The following is a 17056-nucleotide window of genomic DNA, read 5'->3' on the forward strand; positions in this document are numbered from 1 at the left end:
TTGTTGCCATGGTAACATGGTCTTGCATATAGCATAGTGTAGGCAGGAACTGTAGTCTTTCTAGGTGCTCCTCCTAACACTGACCCCTCTACCTACGATTTATTGTGTGTAGTGCTTTATAGGTGTAGGGATAGCGTATCCAGTCGTTATTGTTGACTGTTAAAGTGTTATCTGGAGAGAAATTGGGTTTACGGAAAACTCAGGGCTGGTTAACTACTAATAATGACAGCTGTCATTGTACCACCTTCTACCCAAAGACTGTCACACCAAAAGTAGTAGTACATGTAGTATCCTGTAAAAAGATTGTGTCATTGAGGCATTCTCGAGAATGTCTTGGATATCCGTTAAGCTGATATAGATACTTTAAGGACACCCCCCCCCCTCCCCTAGATGACATCAGTAGCAGTACTAGGGGGAGGAATAACAGGACTGTCTGCTGCCTACTATCTCAGTAAGGCTACAAACATCGTCAATAAGGTAGGCCTGATCTATGTCTGTTTTTATTGGGGTTTTACAAAATGATCATGGTAAATACTAGTGCCTATGTGTAGCCAAACATTATACATACATTGTAGGGTAGAGGCTATAGCTAGGATCTTTTTTGCACTTTGGAGGTCAAGGGTTTATACCTCTGAGTTTATACCAAATGTGTACTTCTTTAGCTGCTTTTCTCTGCAAAGGTTTACTTTTCCTTTTATATGGAAGTTGCTGGCTGTTTAATGTTTGTTTGTTTGTTTGTTTATCTTAACGGGTTGTTCTGTTTAAAGGCAGCCAACTGTTAAATGTTTGTTTGTATGTTTATTCTCCACAGGTTGTTCTCTTAGAAGCCAGTTTGCAGCTAATAAATGTTTGTCTTCCCCAGGTTGTTTTGCTCGAAAGCAGTTCGCGGCTGGGCGGATGGCTCCAGTCCACCAGGACCGAGGAAGGAGCGATATTTGAGCACGGACCGCGCAGTCTCAGGGTGGCAGGGGAGGCCGGGGCCAACGTCTTGGAGATGGTAAGAACTTTCACTTTCTTGTTGTTCTTCAAGACACTCAAATCTTACATCCTGGGGATGGTAAGATTTTTCTCTTTACTGTTGTTTCTCAATACAATAAAAGAATTACATCCTGGAGATGGGAAAGGACTTACACTTTCTCAGGACATTAAGAAATTACTTCCAGGGGGTTGTAAGGACTCTCACATTTCTGCTGTTTCTTCAGACACACAAATCCCTCTTCTGAGGTCAAATTTCAGTATACATGTAAGTAACAATATATACATGTATTTCCTGGCAGGTGAACTTTATGTACTTTGGATATTACAGGATATTCTTCATGGCTGGTTGACCTTGAAGATGACCTTGGTTGTGTTCTATGTCCAGGCGGATGACCTTAGTTGTGTTCTATGTCCAGGCAGACGACCTTGGTTGTGTTCTATGACCAGGAAGATGACCTTGGTTGTGTTCTATGACCAGGAAGATGACCTTGGTTGTGTTCTATGTCCAGGAAGATGACCTTGGTTGTGTTCTATGTCCAGGCAGACGACCTTGGTTGTGTTCTATAACCAGGAAGATGACCTTGGTTGTGTTCTATGTCCAGGAAGATGACCTTGGTTATGTTCTATGTCCAGGCAGATGACCTTGGTTGTGTTCTATGTCCAGGCAGATGACCTTGGTTGTGTTCTATGTCCAGGCAGATGACCTTGGGTTGTCGGACCAGATCCTGCCGGTCCTGCCGAGTCATGAGGGGGCGAAGAATCGGTTCATCTACGCCGGCGGGAAACTGCACAAACTGCCCAGCAACTTCAGGTGAGAGGAAGCACTATTATAATAAATCCAGATTATCTAGTTTCTCCACACTCAGTTATTGTCCTGTTTATTATCCCCATCTCTTGGGAAACTGCACAGACTGCCCAGCAACTTCAGGTGGGAGATGTGAGTTGTTTCAAGTTCAAGTTTCAAGTTTATTTATTTCACCAGGGAATACCTCAGATCCATTGATCTGCTTTTCAGGTATCCCTGGGCACACATTAAAACATACAATTTCATAAAAATACAAATCGTACACAACAATATACAAAAACGTTACAAACATGTACATATACAACACAGTCGGTCTTTGGTCTCAATCCTAACACAGGGAAAGTTTAGTCTGACTGTTTTTTCCTCCCACCCAGTGGCTTGTTCAGAAGAGAGGATTACTGTTTGGTCACCAGACTCAAACCTAACAGGAACACAGGGAAAATGTAGCTTGCCTATTATTATTTTGTCCCCCCAGTGGCCTGTTCAGGAGATATGAGTTGTTTGGCCACCAGTCTCCTGCTCTGCTGGGTCTGAGAGAACCGTTTGTGGAGAGCAGACAGGAGTTTGGTCACTGGTAGAGTGTAGTTTGACTGTTGTTCTGCATGTCTCCACCCAGTGGCCTGTTCAGCAGATATGAGTTGTTTGGCCACCAGTCTCCTGCCCTGCTGGGTCTGAGAGAACCGTTTGTGAAGAGCAGACAGGAGGAGGGAGATGAGAGTGTGCACAGCTTCTTCTGCAGGAGGCTCGGGAAACAGGTACAGTGAAACTTCAAATGTATGCTGTGAAGCTTACCACATAATCATAAACGATCAGTTAGTAGCTTCTTCTGTAGGAGGCACACAGGTAAGGCTTCTGTCTTTAACTCACTCAAGGAGTGTGGACAGTTTCTTCTGTCAGCACTCCTTGAGTCTACTGTCTCAAAACAAATCTTACTGTAATCGACAGTCTTGTGCAAATTCGAAAACAGATTATTTTATAAATATTATGTGCATTTCATAGCAATTCAATTTGTGGCTCTTGGATTTTGAAAAAGTCATGCCAAACTGAAAAATCAACATGAAGTAAAAGGCTGTACAGTCAAGTTTAACTTCAAGTTGGTAAACACAGTTTCAGATAGGGAATTTTCTAGAAACTTGAGGAAGCACTTGAGTAGAAATTTCATGACTTGACCCCAGAACTGAAAAGTTGATTAATTTCTTAGTACAAAGCATAATGAAAACTTATGTGTTGCTATTGAGTGAGAATAATGACTTTTCATTTCAGTTGACATAAAGTTTCCCTGTCTTACATTATCTCCCCTCCCCCCCTCCCAGTTTACAGATAACGCCATAGACCCGATGGTCCGAGGTATCTATGCTGGCGACTGTCGGAAGCTGAGCATCCAGGCGCTGTTTCCCAGCATGCAACAGGCCGAGCGGATGAAAGGGTCCATCACGAGAGGGCTGCTGTTTGGTCCTAAGCAAAAAGGTTTGTAAAAAATCAAAGTGTTCTTAAAATAGTACAACTGTGGATTCATGTGGTATAAGTAGTAGTGTGTTCGGCTCAGGACCAAGAGGTTGCCGGTTCGAATACTACTGAGTCACCGATCTTGTGCCCTTGGGAAAGGCACTTCACACAACTTTCCTCACTTCACTGTATCTAGCTTCGGTCCCGTGTTTGGGGAGAGCCACGCCCTATGTACATTAAAGAACCCACCGCACTTATCAAAAAGAGTAAGGGTCCTTCAGCTGATTTAGTGATTGCCCCTGTCCTTGGCAATGTCTCCATAGTCTACAAATGAAAAAATCTACAATACGAGATTGTATACAGCAATTTTACAACGATTTGACCTGAATGAATAGTCAGATAATTCCAAACCATAGCAAGTATACAACAGTTTCATATTGACTGGACCTGTCCTTGGTGCTGATTCCATAATTTACTGAAGAAACAGTGAATTCAGGACATAATCACACAAAATTTGTGTTCTGTGTGGAAAACAATACTGTAGGCAGGTAGTTCTATACACTCTACAGTTTCACAGAGATTGGACCTGTCCTTGGTGCTGATTTGACATATACATAAGAAACAGAAGTAAAAAGATAATCACACAAGCTATTTGCTTGCCACAACCCATAGATGGGACTATGTCAAACATACAAGTTTCACAGTGATTGGGCCTGTCCTTGGTGCTGATTCTATAATCTACAAAATATCAGGGTTAACAAACATGATCACAAAAACTGGACCACAAACTATACACAGGGCTGTAACAGATAAAGATATACAACAGTTTCACAGAGATTGGGCCTGTCCTTGGTGCTGATTCCATAATCTACTAAAGAATTAGTCCAGAAAAACACTTTGCAATAATTGGACCTTTCCTTGGTACTGATTTCACATCTACAAATGAGCCAGATAACTGAGTGTGTCTTGTGTATAGAAAGTAGTCCCAAAAAACACGCTCATAATGATCCTTGTTACTGATTTCACATGACCTGAACCAGATGTCTGTCACCATGGTAAATAGTGTAGGATTACATCATGTAATGTTATAGCAGGAGGGATTTAGACTCCTGTCACCATATATATATGAATGTCTTTGAGTAAGAATAAGTAGAGCAGACCATATGCGAAGGTAAACATTATGCATTTACCTTCTTGTTCAATCTGAGTGTGTCTTGTCTATAGGAACACCTCTCAAGATAAACTCTGAGCTCCTTCAGAAAGCTCAGAAGGAACGTTGGGCGCTGTGGTCTCTGAGGGAAGGTCTCGAGACGCTGGCCAGGTCCTTAAAGGAAAACCTGGAGAAGAGCGGGGTGGAACTTCTTACAGAGAGGAGGGTGGAGAGACTGGAGTTTGATACAACCGACCAGGTTGTACAGGTGAGTTATACAGGTGTAGGACAGGTGTAGGACAGGTGTATTATACAGGTGTGTTAGTACAGGTGTTAGGACAGGTGTTACAGGTAAGGAATGGGGTGGAACTTCTTACAGAGAGGAGGGTGGAGAGACTGGAGTTTGACACAACCGACCAGGTGGTGCAGGTGAGTTATACAGGTGTTACGACAGGTGTGTACAAATGAGTTAAACTGGTGTGTACAGGTGAGTTATAGAGGGGCTCATAGTACATCAGATCCTGTAAAGGTGAGTAGAACACTGTGTGCAGGTGAGTTACATAGGTGACTTATACAGGTGTGATATACAGGTAAGTTCTACAGGTGCTAGGACAGGTGTTACATGTAAGGTATGGGGTGGAACTTCTTACAGAGAGGAGGGTGGAGAGGCTGGAGTTTGCCACAACAGACCAGGTGGTGCAGGTGAGTTGTACAGGTGTTTGAACAGGTGTGTAAGGTGTTAGGACAGGTGTGTACTGGTGAGTTATACAGGTGTTACGACAGGTGTATATAGTACAGATGTGTAGGACAGGTGTACAGGTATGGACAAGTTGCACAGGTGAGTTATTCAGGTGGTACAGGTGGTGAGTTATACAGGTGTATACAGTGTGTTAGGACAGGTGTTACAGGTAAGGAATGGGGTGGAACTTCTCACAGAGAGGAGGGTGAGAGGCTGGAGTTTGACACAACCGACCAGGTGGTACAGGTGAATTCAACAGGTGAGTTATACAGGTGTTAGGACAGGTAAATAGTATACATTTTAGTTAGTTTGGTATAAAGTATTTAGTACAGTGTGTACCTGTAGTCCTATTAGCGTATTAGTAGAGTACTAGTAGTTGCTGCTTCTCTTCCAGGAGATGCAAAATAAATATTATAATTAGATAAAGTCCCAATTTTTATCCTCATCAGATCTCAATTGATAAATCCTCACACAAACATGCAGAATTGATCTTGTCTAGGGCATTGGGTGAATGCTAAAGACTGATGTACTTTACTTACTTTACTTTGTAGGGACCAGTAATGTACACAGTATAAGTGGTCAGAAGCCTTTTGCAATTATTTGACTGCCAGTTCGTAGATTCAGATTCTTCATGTTTTGTGTTTCCCTCCTCCACAGGTGAACACACTAGATGAACAGCTACATGTGAACCATGTTATTTCTGCAGTACCCAGTCAGTGTAAGTACTGATGTTGTTTATCCTTTATTGGCTAAGGTTAGGACCAGGCATTGTTCTGGATATCTCATCTATTTAACTATTTAACATTCTTGGAGGCTATCCAGAACCATGCTTGGTCCTAACCGTAACCTGTATAGGCATAGACTTAGATATAGTTAGGCATGGTTCTGGAATATGAAAAAGACTATCCAGAACTGTGCCTGATCCTAACCCTATGTCGAACTTAATCAGACATTTAGCAAGATTGGTGCTGTTCTGTATGCATCTTACACAGTCACCAAAACACTGCAAGTCAAAGCCTCTTATTCTTGAATAAGAAACCATGTTATCTAGTCAATGGGTTTTTCTTTCCTACCAGGTTTGTCTGCGATGTTTGCAGGACATCACCCGGTCCTGTCAGACAACCTGAGTGTGAATCCTTCTGTCACGGTCGGTCTGGTCAACCTGGAGTTTGCAGGGGCTGTGCTGCCTTCTGAGGTAGGGATGAGGGCATGTCAGCAGAATGTACTGTACCCCAGTATCACTTAAGCTACCTACTTACCAAAAAACACAACGATCCATCAACCCGTTGTTTAGTATGCAAAATCAAGAACTTAATATGCATGGCACTTATACGTAACCTATTGTTTGTTAAACTTTGTATATTATACTATTTATTGTATGATATTTTCCATTTGTAGTTTTTGAAACTTGTGTCACACAAAAATTTTCTTGTGCATCGGACGAAATCTTTAACTTCATAGAAACAGTGCCTTTCTGTATAATTACAAATTCCTTTGAAGAAGTTTTAAGTCTTTAAGAAAGTCTGACAGGTTCCTTGTCTGTCTGTATTTAGGGGTTTGGTTACCTGGTGCCATCAGGAGAGCCAGAGAGGATTCTGGGAGTGGTATTTGACTCCTCAATCTTCCCCCAACACAGCCGGCCCAACAGCACCACCACACGGCTCACGGTAGGTACTGCAGGGTTGTTGTTTTTTAGTTCTGTGGTAATTTTTTTTTTGCACATAACTGGCAAACTGGCTTTACACACCAGTTTTGTACAGGCTGTTCAAGCTTAGCTGCAAAAGGTTTAAATTGTACTAGGACGGACCCCTACTCTTTTTGATAAATTTGCTGCAAAATCTAGCAGAACACCAAAAGTTTACACACACACACACACACACACCCTCCCACAAGTTATAATAGAGTGGGGTCCAGGTTCAATTTTTTTCTTTCCAATGCCTGGTAAACTGCCTTTTGGCACAACACACCTGTTTTGTACAGTAAGTACAAGCTGCATGAGACTGGACTTTTGAACCACTCACACTGGGAATAATTCAAAAGGATAAGTGTGTTGGGCTTTTTAAGTATACCAAAAGATGACCCCCCCCTCTCACTGCCCCCCCCCCCAGGTGATGATGGGAGGGTCCTGGTTCCAGGAGCAGTTCGGTGACCCTGACGAGGTCGAGACCTCTGACCTCCTGGAGGTTGCCATAGAAACCGTCAGACGACATCTCAGCATCACGGCCAGCCCCCTCAGGTCATTCACTACTGTACAGAAGGTCAGGACCTTTCAACTTTCAACCTTTCATACAATACATGTATACAGTCTAATATTCCAATGAAAACTCATCTGTGTTGGTAGAATCTATAGTTATAAAGTTCAAGCTTTGTTTCAACACAGTATAGTATAATAATTGTTTTTTCTACCAATAGCTGCAGCTGTATGATTATAGTATTCTTTATTTATTCCTTCATTCATTCTTTCATTTGTTCCTTTCTTCTTCCATTACTTCAGGCATTTGTTATTTATCAGTGATTACATCCAGTTCTGTTGTCTCCATTCCAGGATTGTATACCACAGTACACACTGGGACATACAGACAGACTGGGTAAGGGAGAAAGAAGCACATCGGCAGAACTTACTGCGCCTGCGCAGAACCCTGTATTTTCACGATTTTCGGTAGATTTTTGGTCAACGTTGCATTAGAATTTTGCCTGTTGCAAAGGATATCTTTTCCTACATAACATTTGGAAACTACAGACGGAGTGTTAACCTTATATGCACTAATATAATCTTAGATGAATTGAATAAACTTAAAACTGTTCAAAATCTCTCACAGTTATGATAAGAATGCTAACCATCCCGAAACAGTTTCATCAGGTTGGTTTTGTATAGGATACAGGAGTTTTCTAGACAAACCTTGCTGACATTTTGGTGTCTATCAGACACCTTCCTCAGAGCTTCTGACTGGAGTTCTGCTTCTTGCTGCTATATGTAGGCAATGTAGGTAGCGCCATCTACATTAGAGCATTACTGTTTTTATGTATGTTTATCTGTTTGTGTTTATTTGTTTATGTTTGTCCACAGAACAAATGGAGTCGTACATCGCGGAGAAGAGACTTCCGCTGAGTCTGGTGGGGCTGGTTCCTACCGAGGGTGGGGGGTTAACGACTGTGTGCTGAGTGCAAGGAAAGCTGTTACAGATCTGTTAAAGGCCTGGGAAGGAAGAGACTGAAGACTGTGTCACACAATCATATCAGCACACACCTGTCTTTGGTGCTAAACACCATCTACACACAAATATACCTGTCCTTGGTGCTGAACACTACACCTCACACACGCACACACTCTCACCCTCACACACAAATACACCTACCCTTGGTGCTGAACAGCAAAGCCGTTACAGACCTGTTAAAAAGATTTTGGAAGGCAGAGACTGTCACACATTCAGAACATTTCTAGACATCTTTTTTTATATCGTACATTCATACAAACACACACCATTCTCTGGTGCTGAACAACATTCATACAAAACCTCACCTGTCCTTGATACTTAACAACATTGCTAAGAGTGTACTATTTCAAGGTTTCCCATTCACACACGTACACCTGCCCTGTCCTTGGTGCTGAACACCATCCACACACAACATGACACCCAACAAACATTAACAGCTACTAACAGTGATAACTGTATTAGAAGCTTTCTGATGAGTGTACATCATTTATGTGTATTCCAAGTGATAATTTTTTTTTAATTAGTGGTCACCACGTAACACAGCCGTTAGGCCACTTCAAGGTGAACGGTACGGTACTACCACTTGAATGGTATGTTCCGCTAACCTGGGTTACCGGTTACCGAGTAGAACTGTAACAGCAACTCTTCTCCCTGAGTCAGAAACATCACAGAAACTTACAAGTCAGAGACTTCTCAGATATTTTCTTTAGGGCCAAATCATGTATCAGTGATTGAGATGTTGAATTTGAGATGTTGAACTGCAGAATTTGAAAGTGATCATTTATATAGTCCTCTTTTCTAGTCGTTGGAGAGAGAGAGATTAGTTTGTATATGTAGAAATATGTTAAGTTTAGGATCAGATTTCTAGCTGGAGAGACAAAAGCAAGCTGTCGAATTTGCTTGAAGACTCACAAACAAAGGTGCAATGTAAGAATTGTTGTTCTTTGTTATCATCACGAGTATGTATGATAGCTCAATGCTGACTGAATGGTTCAGATATGTCAGCTTATCAATACAGTTGAACGTGCAAACTACAGTTGGTATAAAGACTTGAATTCTCCTCCCAATACACAAATTACAGTCGATTGTGCTGTTTTTTACCAGCTGCATAGATCAATCAATCAATCAAATGGTTTATTTGTGAAAACAAAACAAGACCTTGTAGCCATAGGCTAAATTGTGTCTTTCTGTACAATTTGATTTGACATATATTGACACATTAAAATTGCTAAGTTATTCAATAATAAGAAGATGTCATTATACATAAGTAGATAACAAAAGGGTTACAAACAACACAAATCACATACAGGCATGATCATCATTTATATGTAACATAATATGTATTACAAGTGACAATTACAGGGCAGAGACATTGTCTTCTCAGATACATCTTTAGTACATATAACTGACTGCCATATCAGTACTGATTTTCGAACTGCCTGTTGCATAGAGAGCTTTCTACATCATTCAGAAGATACTACAAGAAGACCTGAACGCCCAATAAAAAGTGTAGAGATATAAATATAGTTCAGGTATCCCAATCACAAACATAGATGCTTGGAAAGCTAATACACAGAGTTGTGATTTGATGTTCTCACATGCGTGAGTCGCATTGGGTTTTGTGTTGGGTGTGGTTAAAAGCATGTGGCTAAACTCAACGGAGTTTGTTCCTGGTCATGCCCAGAAACTAAGATAATATTATGTTGAAGACGTAGGTTTAGACGTGACGCGTAGTTTAATTTATGGTAAAGTCGCTATGCATGCTGCATGCTACCTAAATTAGGCCATAGCAAGTAAATTTTACGGATGACATCCTCCAAATCTAATGCGAGTGGGCGAAAAAAAACAAGGCGGGCCGAAAAAACAAGGTTCTTACATTCTAAAATTTTGACTTAATGATTGTACAAATGGTTTTGATTCAGTGGGAACAACACATATACACAGCCACCATCACATACATTTGTATCACTGCATCAAAGTAAGAAACAAAACATTAAATCAGAGCCCTTTCTTGTCCCCTCTCTTTGACTTTGTAGTTATCTGCCATCCACCTTCCAGCATGGCAACAGACATCTTTGTCCAACAGTCTTGGCCGTTCTCAACTTTTTTGGCCGTTCTTAACTCTTTGTTTAGCCTAATGGTGCACGGACACGGACAGTAACAGCAACTTGGGTAGACATATTTATATTTACTTTATACAAAGAAAACCGTCACCCCTAACAACGACGTGCTAACAACAATGGTGCTAAAATTCCAGAAATGTGACAGAGAATCCCCATACAGACGTGTGGGCGTTGTTGCGTTGAACACAGATCCTGAGTTTTGATATACATGATGTAAAAACTTAATGACTTTCACCTGCAGATCAATTGTGTAAATGGCTTGAATACATGTTTATGTTTTTTAAGACTAGTCAAAAGTTAACTCCATTTATATCACATTGGTTATTCAACATGCGTTGTTTACATAATGTTACATACTGCGGAAAGAATGGTATAGACCGCCATTCGCCATGCATCTTCAAGATTCAAGATATCTTTATCGAGCTATCGCAGTGAAAATATCACTGAATTGCAGTCAATTTACAGACAATGTTTTAAAAACGCTCACAAAGACATATGGACAAAGACTTTGGTTAAGAATACTTGTTTGCAGGCAAGTATATTACTGCTCGTAAGACTAAGATCTTTTAGTTACAGCATAAAAACGTTTAAAACATGTACACGCAATATTTGGAGTTATTCAGTTTCTCACGTTTCATTTAGATAGCTATAGTTGGACGTCATGGCATGTCGTCAAACATATTGCCTGTTTCCTGTGGCTTTATAAGAGCGTTCTCGCAGCTTAGCGTCACATCATTTGCGGGTTGGGATACTGGCATTAGCTCGCACGGACGATTCTGACATCCCTGTGGAGTAGGATAAGTACCTGCCCGTCCGGACCAGGATGAGGGGCCTGCTTGTAGTCGTCTCTCTGATCTTCATCTGCAAGGATGTTGTCAGTGGTAGGAAACTTTTAATTTACTCCATGTTTGTTTGATTTTTTTTTCTTTATTCCAACATGTAATCACCAGACGTGGTGACGACACACTCGAGTTTTTTCAACTTATATTAATGTCGTCACCAACACGGGATAAATACATGACAGGACAATACTCATTTACACCTGAGTGAAGTGAGGAAAGTCGTGTAAAGTGCTTTCCCAAGGGCACAAGATCGTTGGCATGTCAGGACTCGAACCCGGGACTCTTAGTTCCGAGTCGAGCATTCTGCCGCTACGCCACACGACCCCACGATGTTTTCTATGTTTGTTGGTATAAATCTTGATAGAGATAGTTTCTTCAAAGGTTATTCACTATGAGACCGAAAGAAACAGATTATTTCAGACGGTTACAACAATTTCTCCATCCTTTCGTCATTTAGAAGATCACCAAAAAACTGCATTTCTACTGAGATCACAAAACCCACTTTTATACAGAATGTGGGAGTATTCATTATCCACTGCCTTCAAAGAAGACGTCGAACCCCATAATAGCTAGCGTAGTAATAGTAGAAGTTTTTTCCAGACAGTTGTTACCTGTCTCCTGTTACTGTGTTACTGTATGCAATAAGTATTATAATACTTGATTGTAAAAGCAATTAGCCTTCGGGCATGATTTTGCGAATAAAGTTTCAAGTTTTATTCAAACTTCCCACCAGACCCACGAGGAGTCTTAGGTCGTACATGCTTACACCTGTCAGATCTAAGACGTCAGCGTTCAGTCACTCCTACATTCCCAGACTTGTAACTATCTGGAATAAGTTAGGTTCTGACCTCCGTGGTACTGGTGTGCGAGCCGCTCATCAGTCTGATATCATAGCATTTAAACATAAACTGGCAAAAGTAGCCTACAACAGATTCAACACTCAATACAGTCTTGATCTGCCATGTACCTGGACCACTTCGTGTGGATGTAGCTCTTGTATTGCCTCAAGACCTCACTAGATATCGTTCCGATATGGTTATCTCTTCCATTCATTGTTGTTACCTTGATTATGTTTATATGATATTTTGTGCCCTACTTGTATTATAGATTGTTGACTGTGTAATGTACATTCTTGTTGTTTTTGTATGCGGGAGGGCAACTAGCAAAGGTGCTACGCACCTGTTTTGCCCTCCCTTTCACTTTGTGAAAAATTTAATAAACAATAAACAAATAAACAAAGGTTTCTGTGTACAAAAGCACCATAGACTGAGCTGCGTGTTTTTGACCTTACCTTAGACCCTTAGTTCCTCCTGCACCTAGTTGCATCGGTCGACTTGCAGACTTAGCAGTACTCCTCCATAGGTTTCTGTTTTGTGCCGCAGCAGCCATAAAGTGGTTTATTGTCAACTTGACTGAAATTGTCCACAGTTTGCAGCCACAAGAGTGGCTGAATTGATGTAAGGACATTACAATGATATGCAAGTAGTAGACGTTCAGATTTACAACTCACACAAACACACTTTAAAATACACACTAAATTAATGCATTAAAATAACAGTATTGATGATGTAAAATAACATAGTATTAGATCTTGTTTCAAATTGGAAATTGCTTAAAATTTGGGTCGATTAAAAGTCAATATCAATAGATTCCGTGTTGCCAAATCCCAGTTTCTTCCCATCATTCTGAATTGTTTTGCGTAGTGTGGTTCTAGGTCTCCCTCTAGGTCGTTTCCCATTTGGTACTCAATCCATAGCAAGCCTGGTTGTTCTAGTGTTTGGTAGTCTCCATACATGTCCTGCACACCTCAGTCTTCTCTCGGCTACCATCTCGCTGATAAGGGGGACTTTTGCTCTCGACATGAGCTCTTCATTGCTGACATGGTCCCTCCAAGAGATGCCCAAGATCGTTCTGAGACATTTGCACTGAAATGTGTCCAGAGCTTGAGCTGTTGCCGTAGTACTTTTCCAGGTCTCACATGCATAGATGGCAATTGGTACCACAATGTATTGCAAGAGGTTTTGTACACATAATGATTTTGAACGGTATATATACACGCTACTTGCAATGTTCAGGGAGGTAGAGTGTTCGCCTTGCATTCGATTGGTTGTGAGTAAGTTCGATCCCCGGCCGAGTCATACCAAAGACTTTAAAAATGGTACATGTTGCTTTCTCTGCTTAGCACTCAGTATTTTGGGAAAGAGCGGACTAGCCCCCAGCTGCTGTAGTGATTGCACTACTGTGTGGCCCCGGGCTATTGAAAAATATACATGATTCTTAAAAACAGGCCAGGTAGGTATTAGATAAAGGTTACAGTTCTGTCAAGAAGGGGATGAAGAGAGGATTGGCTATGCGTAAGTTTTGCTGTCACAGAGACTGGTTATACAGAAATATTATATACGACAATTGCACATGGCACAATGTATGGCAAACTACATAAGGAGAGTAACAACAATAAAATCAGTGTGTTGAATAAGACCTAATGTCGAATAAAACCTAACATATCTATATCATAATTATTCAGACAATAAGGGATAGCACAAGTCATTGATAAAGTGTTACAATCGAGTAGGCTAATCACAAGTTTCGGTATATTTTGCTAATAACAAAGCATTCCTTTACATATCTACCTATTTTTGCGTTGTGGGGACCATTTCATGTAAAGATATATTCAAATCTGTCTCCAACATCGAGACTCTTGTTGAAATCTATGGTACTTGATTCGAGAAATGTAAATAGCTTGTTACGTATATGATACATGAAAGATCGTCCTAAACGTCCAGTTCTGTACACATGCAATGTAAGCTGAGTTCATTGGGGTTCTACGAGTCAGTTTATTTATTTATTTATTACAACTTTATTACAACAAATGTGTAAATGGATAGGGGTAACAGGGGTAACAGGATACCCCTTTTAAAACCCCCACCAAAATAAACTGATAAGGATTACATAAATAATAATCAAAATAAACAATAACAAAAAAGTCATAACAACCCTTGATACAAGGATGATGACAAAGAATTAACAATTTGTATAATGAACGTTGAAGTAAATAGAATGAAGAGCCAACGATAAATAATAGATCATTCGATAAGTAATAAATAGTACATAACAGGTCCAGCAACAGTATGAACACAAACAGCCAATTATCACCAGGGTCCATAATATCGCCACCTTGAGAAACAGCGTGCTTAAAGATATTTTACTGCAACATACCCTAGGTATGTACATTTGATGTGTGAAGGACTGCATACCAAAAGTATGTTGCAGTAAAAATATCTTTAAACACGCTGTTTCTCAAGGTGGCGATATTATGGACCCTGGTGATATTATGGACACAGATGTTACTAATGTTGGAAGGTCCTAGAGGCTTTTCCGTGGAAGGTTCAGGTCGGTTTGTTGTAGTCAAAATGGAGGTATTGTTTTTGGCGCGTCTGTGTGTGTGTGTGTGTGTGTGTGTGTTTGTGTTTCCGCACATTGTAGTCAGCATAACTTCATAACGCCTTAAAGTCTCAGAATTCTTGTTGTGTCTGAGACGATCTCTGTATTTTATTAATGCAATTTTCGGACGCTTTCGGAAACAAGTGACAGACACATGCACACGAGACATTGCTTAAGACAGTCCAACAGTAGTCTTATATTTATATATCGTACCTAGCTAAATTCTTCGTTATAACTGCATCTTATGCATAGATTTTAATTGTGTAATTGTCTCGTATATGTCTTAATAGTGTGTTTGCCTATGTTGTTTCATGTGCACAATGAAGAGTGTCACAAATCATTGTTTTTAATGTTTTATATACTATGTAATAAGGACGAAATTCGGGTATTCGCCCGCGAGAGCCTTACTGAATAAAATGTGATTTGATTGCAACGATCTGGACACAATTAGAACTAGAACTGAAAGATTTATAAACAGTAGCATACCTTACCTCGTAAGACTACTGAACAAAAACAACAATCTGTCCTGACATGGTATCTGCTTGACTAGGATCGCAACCTATTGTAAATACTTTTAATAATTGCTGTTTTTAATTGATTTTAATATCTGTGCCAACCGTTTTTAATAACCTGTGTGATGCGGTAAGACCCTTATAAATAATAAACTGGGGATATGTATATCAATCTTGGGTATTTTAATAGACTTGAAGCTCTAGTTTCCCCTTGTGAGCCTCTGTTGTGTGAAAAATTATGAACAGCCACAATATATATGCCAAAAAACAGTTACTCAAGCAACTAGATATGATTTTGAAAACGTCAGACGTTTCAGCTAGTATCCACTAGCTTTCGTCAGTGACTGAGAGACCAGAGGGGAAAGCAGGTTTATATACACAACCTGTTGATTGATATGCAAATAAAGTGAAGACAAATTTTTGGAAGTCGAAAAAGGAACAAAAGTCAGACAAGTCAAGACAAGATGATGCAAATTAGTCTGAAAGCTCCTGTTATACAGGACAGGAGCTTAAGTGTTGTCTGTCCTCGGGGCTGGGAGTGCCAAATCCCAAGTGCCGGAAAGATCGACCCGTAGCCCCCCTTCCCTGTTGAGGGTGGGGTTGTACATTCTTTCATATATTGCCTCTTTAACACCCCGTTCCCATCAGCGTGTTTCGCGGTCTAAGACATCCGTGGACTCGAGTTTGAAAGAGTGACCCTGGTTGTGTTGTAGGTGGTGGAAAATAGCTGAGGAGTAGCCGTTGGCACTAGGTCGGCAATGTTCTTTGTACCTTACTTTAAGCGGTCGACTTGTCTCTCCGATGTAGGTGTTGTTACAATTGGGCTCCTCACATTTGAGTCTGTAAATAACATTCGCCTTGGTACCCTTGTGAGGTCGGTCCTTAGGGTGTACCAGTCTTTGTCTGAGGGTTGAGTGAGGTTTGAAGTTAGTGGCTATGTTGAAGTTTTGGAAGATCCGTCGGAGTTTCTCAGATACTCCTTGGACATACGGAATAGTGATGTTGGCCTTGTTTTTGTTGGTCAATGGTTTGCACTTCTGGGTTTTCTTAGACTGATCTGAAGGTTTGAGCGCTTTGTTGAAAGTCCAGTTTTGGTAGCCACATTTAGCCAGGGCACCTCGGAGGTGTCTATGTTCGTCCGTTTTGGCTTGGTCTGAAGTGACAATGTTGTCTGCACGATGGAAGAGAGTTTTGATCACTGCTAGTTTGTGTTCCAAGGGGTGGTGGGAATCAAAAGCCAGGTACTGATCAGTGTGGGTTGGTTTCCTGTACACTTCGAAACGAAGGTTACCATCTTCCTCTACGATAGTTTTGGTGTCTAGGAAAGGGAGCATGTTGTCATGGCTTGGCTCCTGTGTGAACTTGATGTTGTCATCTATCTGGTTGATGTGGTCAAAGAAGTCAGCAGCTACCCTCTTTTTCAATCTGCACCAAGTGTCATCTACATATCGAAACCAGTTGGCCGGGGGGAGTGTCATTGAAAGTGCTGAGGGCTTTGTTTTCTAAACTTCTCCATGTACAGGTTTACAACAATTGGTGAGACTGGTGATCCCATAGCACAGCCGTGCGTTTGTTGGTAGAACTGTCCTTTGTAGGTAAAGTATGTGCATCCTAAGCAGAGTTCTAGTAGCTCACAAACTTGATCAACGGATAGGTTGGTTCTATCTGCAAGTGTATCATCGGCTTCCAAGGCTTCCTTGACTACTGACACTGCTTCCTTGGGTGGTATGGAGGTGAAAAGTGAGCACACGTCATACGAAGTGATGGTTTCTATCATCCTCTACATGAATGTCTTTGATTTTGTT

At 40.9% G+C, this 17056-nt stretch overlaps 2 protein-coding genes across 2 annotated transcripts in view; both read left to right on the top strand.

Moving 5' to 3' along the window:
- Nucleotides 1-390: 390 nt before the first annotated feature.
- LOC109465809 (protoporphyrinogen oxidase-like) lies at nt 391-9880 on the top strand. Its single transcript, XM_019763251.1, is given in 13 exon segments — nt 391-451; nt 828-997; nt 1674-1789; nt 2400-2538; nt 3097-3250; nt 4454-4638; nt 5776-5836; nt 6195-6313; nt 6672-6785; nt 7227-7376; nt 7664-7706; nt 8186-8241; nt 8244-9880. Coding segments are annotated over 13 exon segments (1458 nt in total). The 3' UTR covers nt 8334-9880.
- Nucleotides 9881-11254: 1374 nt separating this feature from the next.
- The window catches only part of LOC109465784 (low-density lipoprotein receptor-related protein 6-like), a gene marked incomplete at its 3' end in the record, with an annotated part of 13948 nt that continues 8146 nt past the window's right edge, over nt 11255-17056 (top strand). Inside the window, exon 1 of the mRNA XM_019763221.1 lies at nt 11255-11337. Coding sequence (XP_019618780.1) covers nt 11280-11337 — 58 coding nt within the window. The remainder of the gene's footprint in view (nt 11338-17056) is intronic.

This window comes from Branchiostoma belcheri, unplaced genomic scaffold (genome assembly GCF_001625305.1).
Source record: "Branchiostoma belcheri isolate BF01 breed outbred unplaced genomic scaffold, Haploidv18h27 scaffold158, whole genome shotgun sequence".
Taxonomy (NCBI): Eukaryota; Metazoa; Chordata; class Leptocardii; order Amphioxiformes; family Branchiostomatidae; genus Branchiostoma; species Branchiostoma belcheri.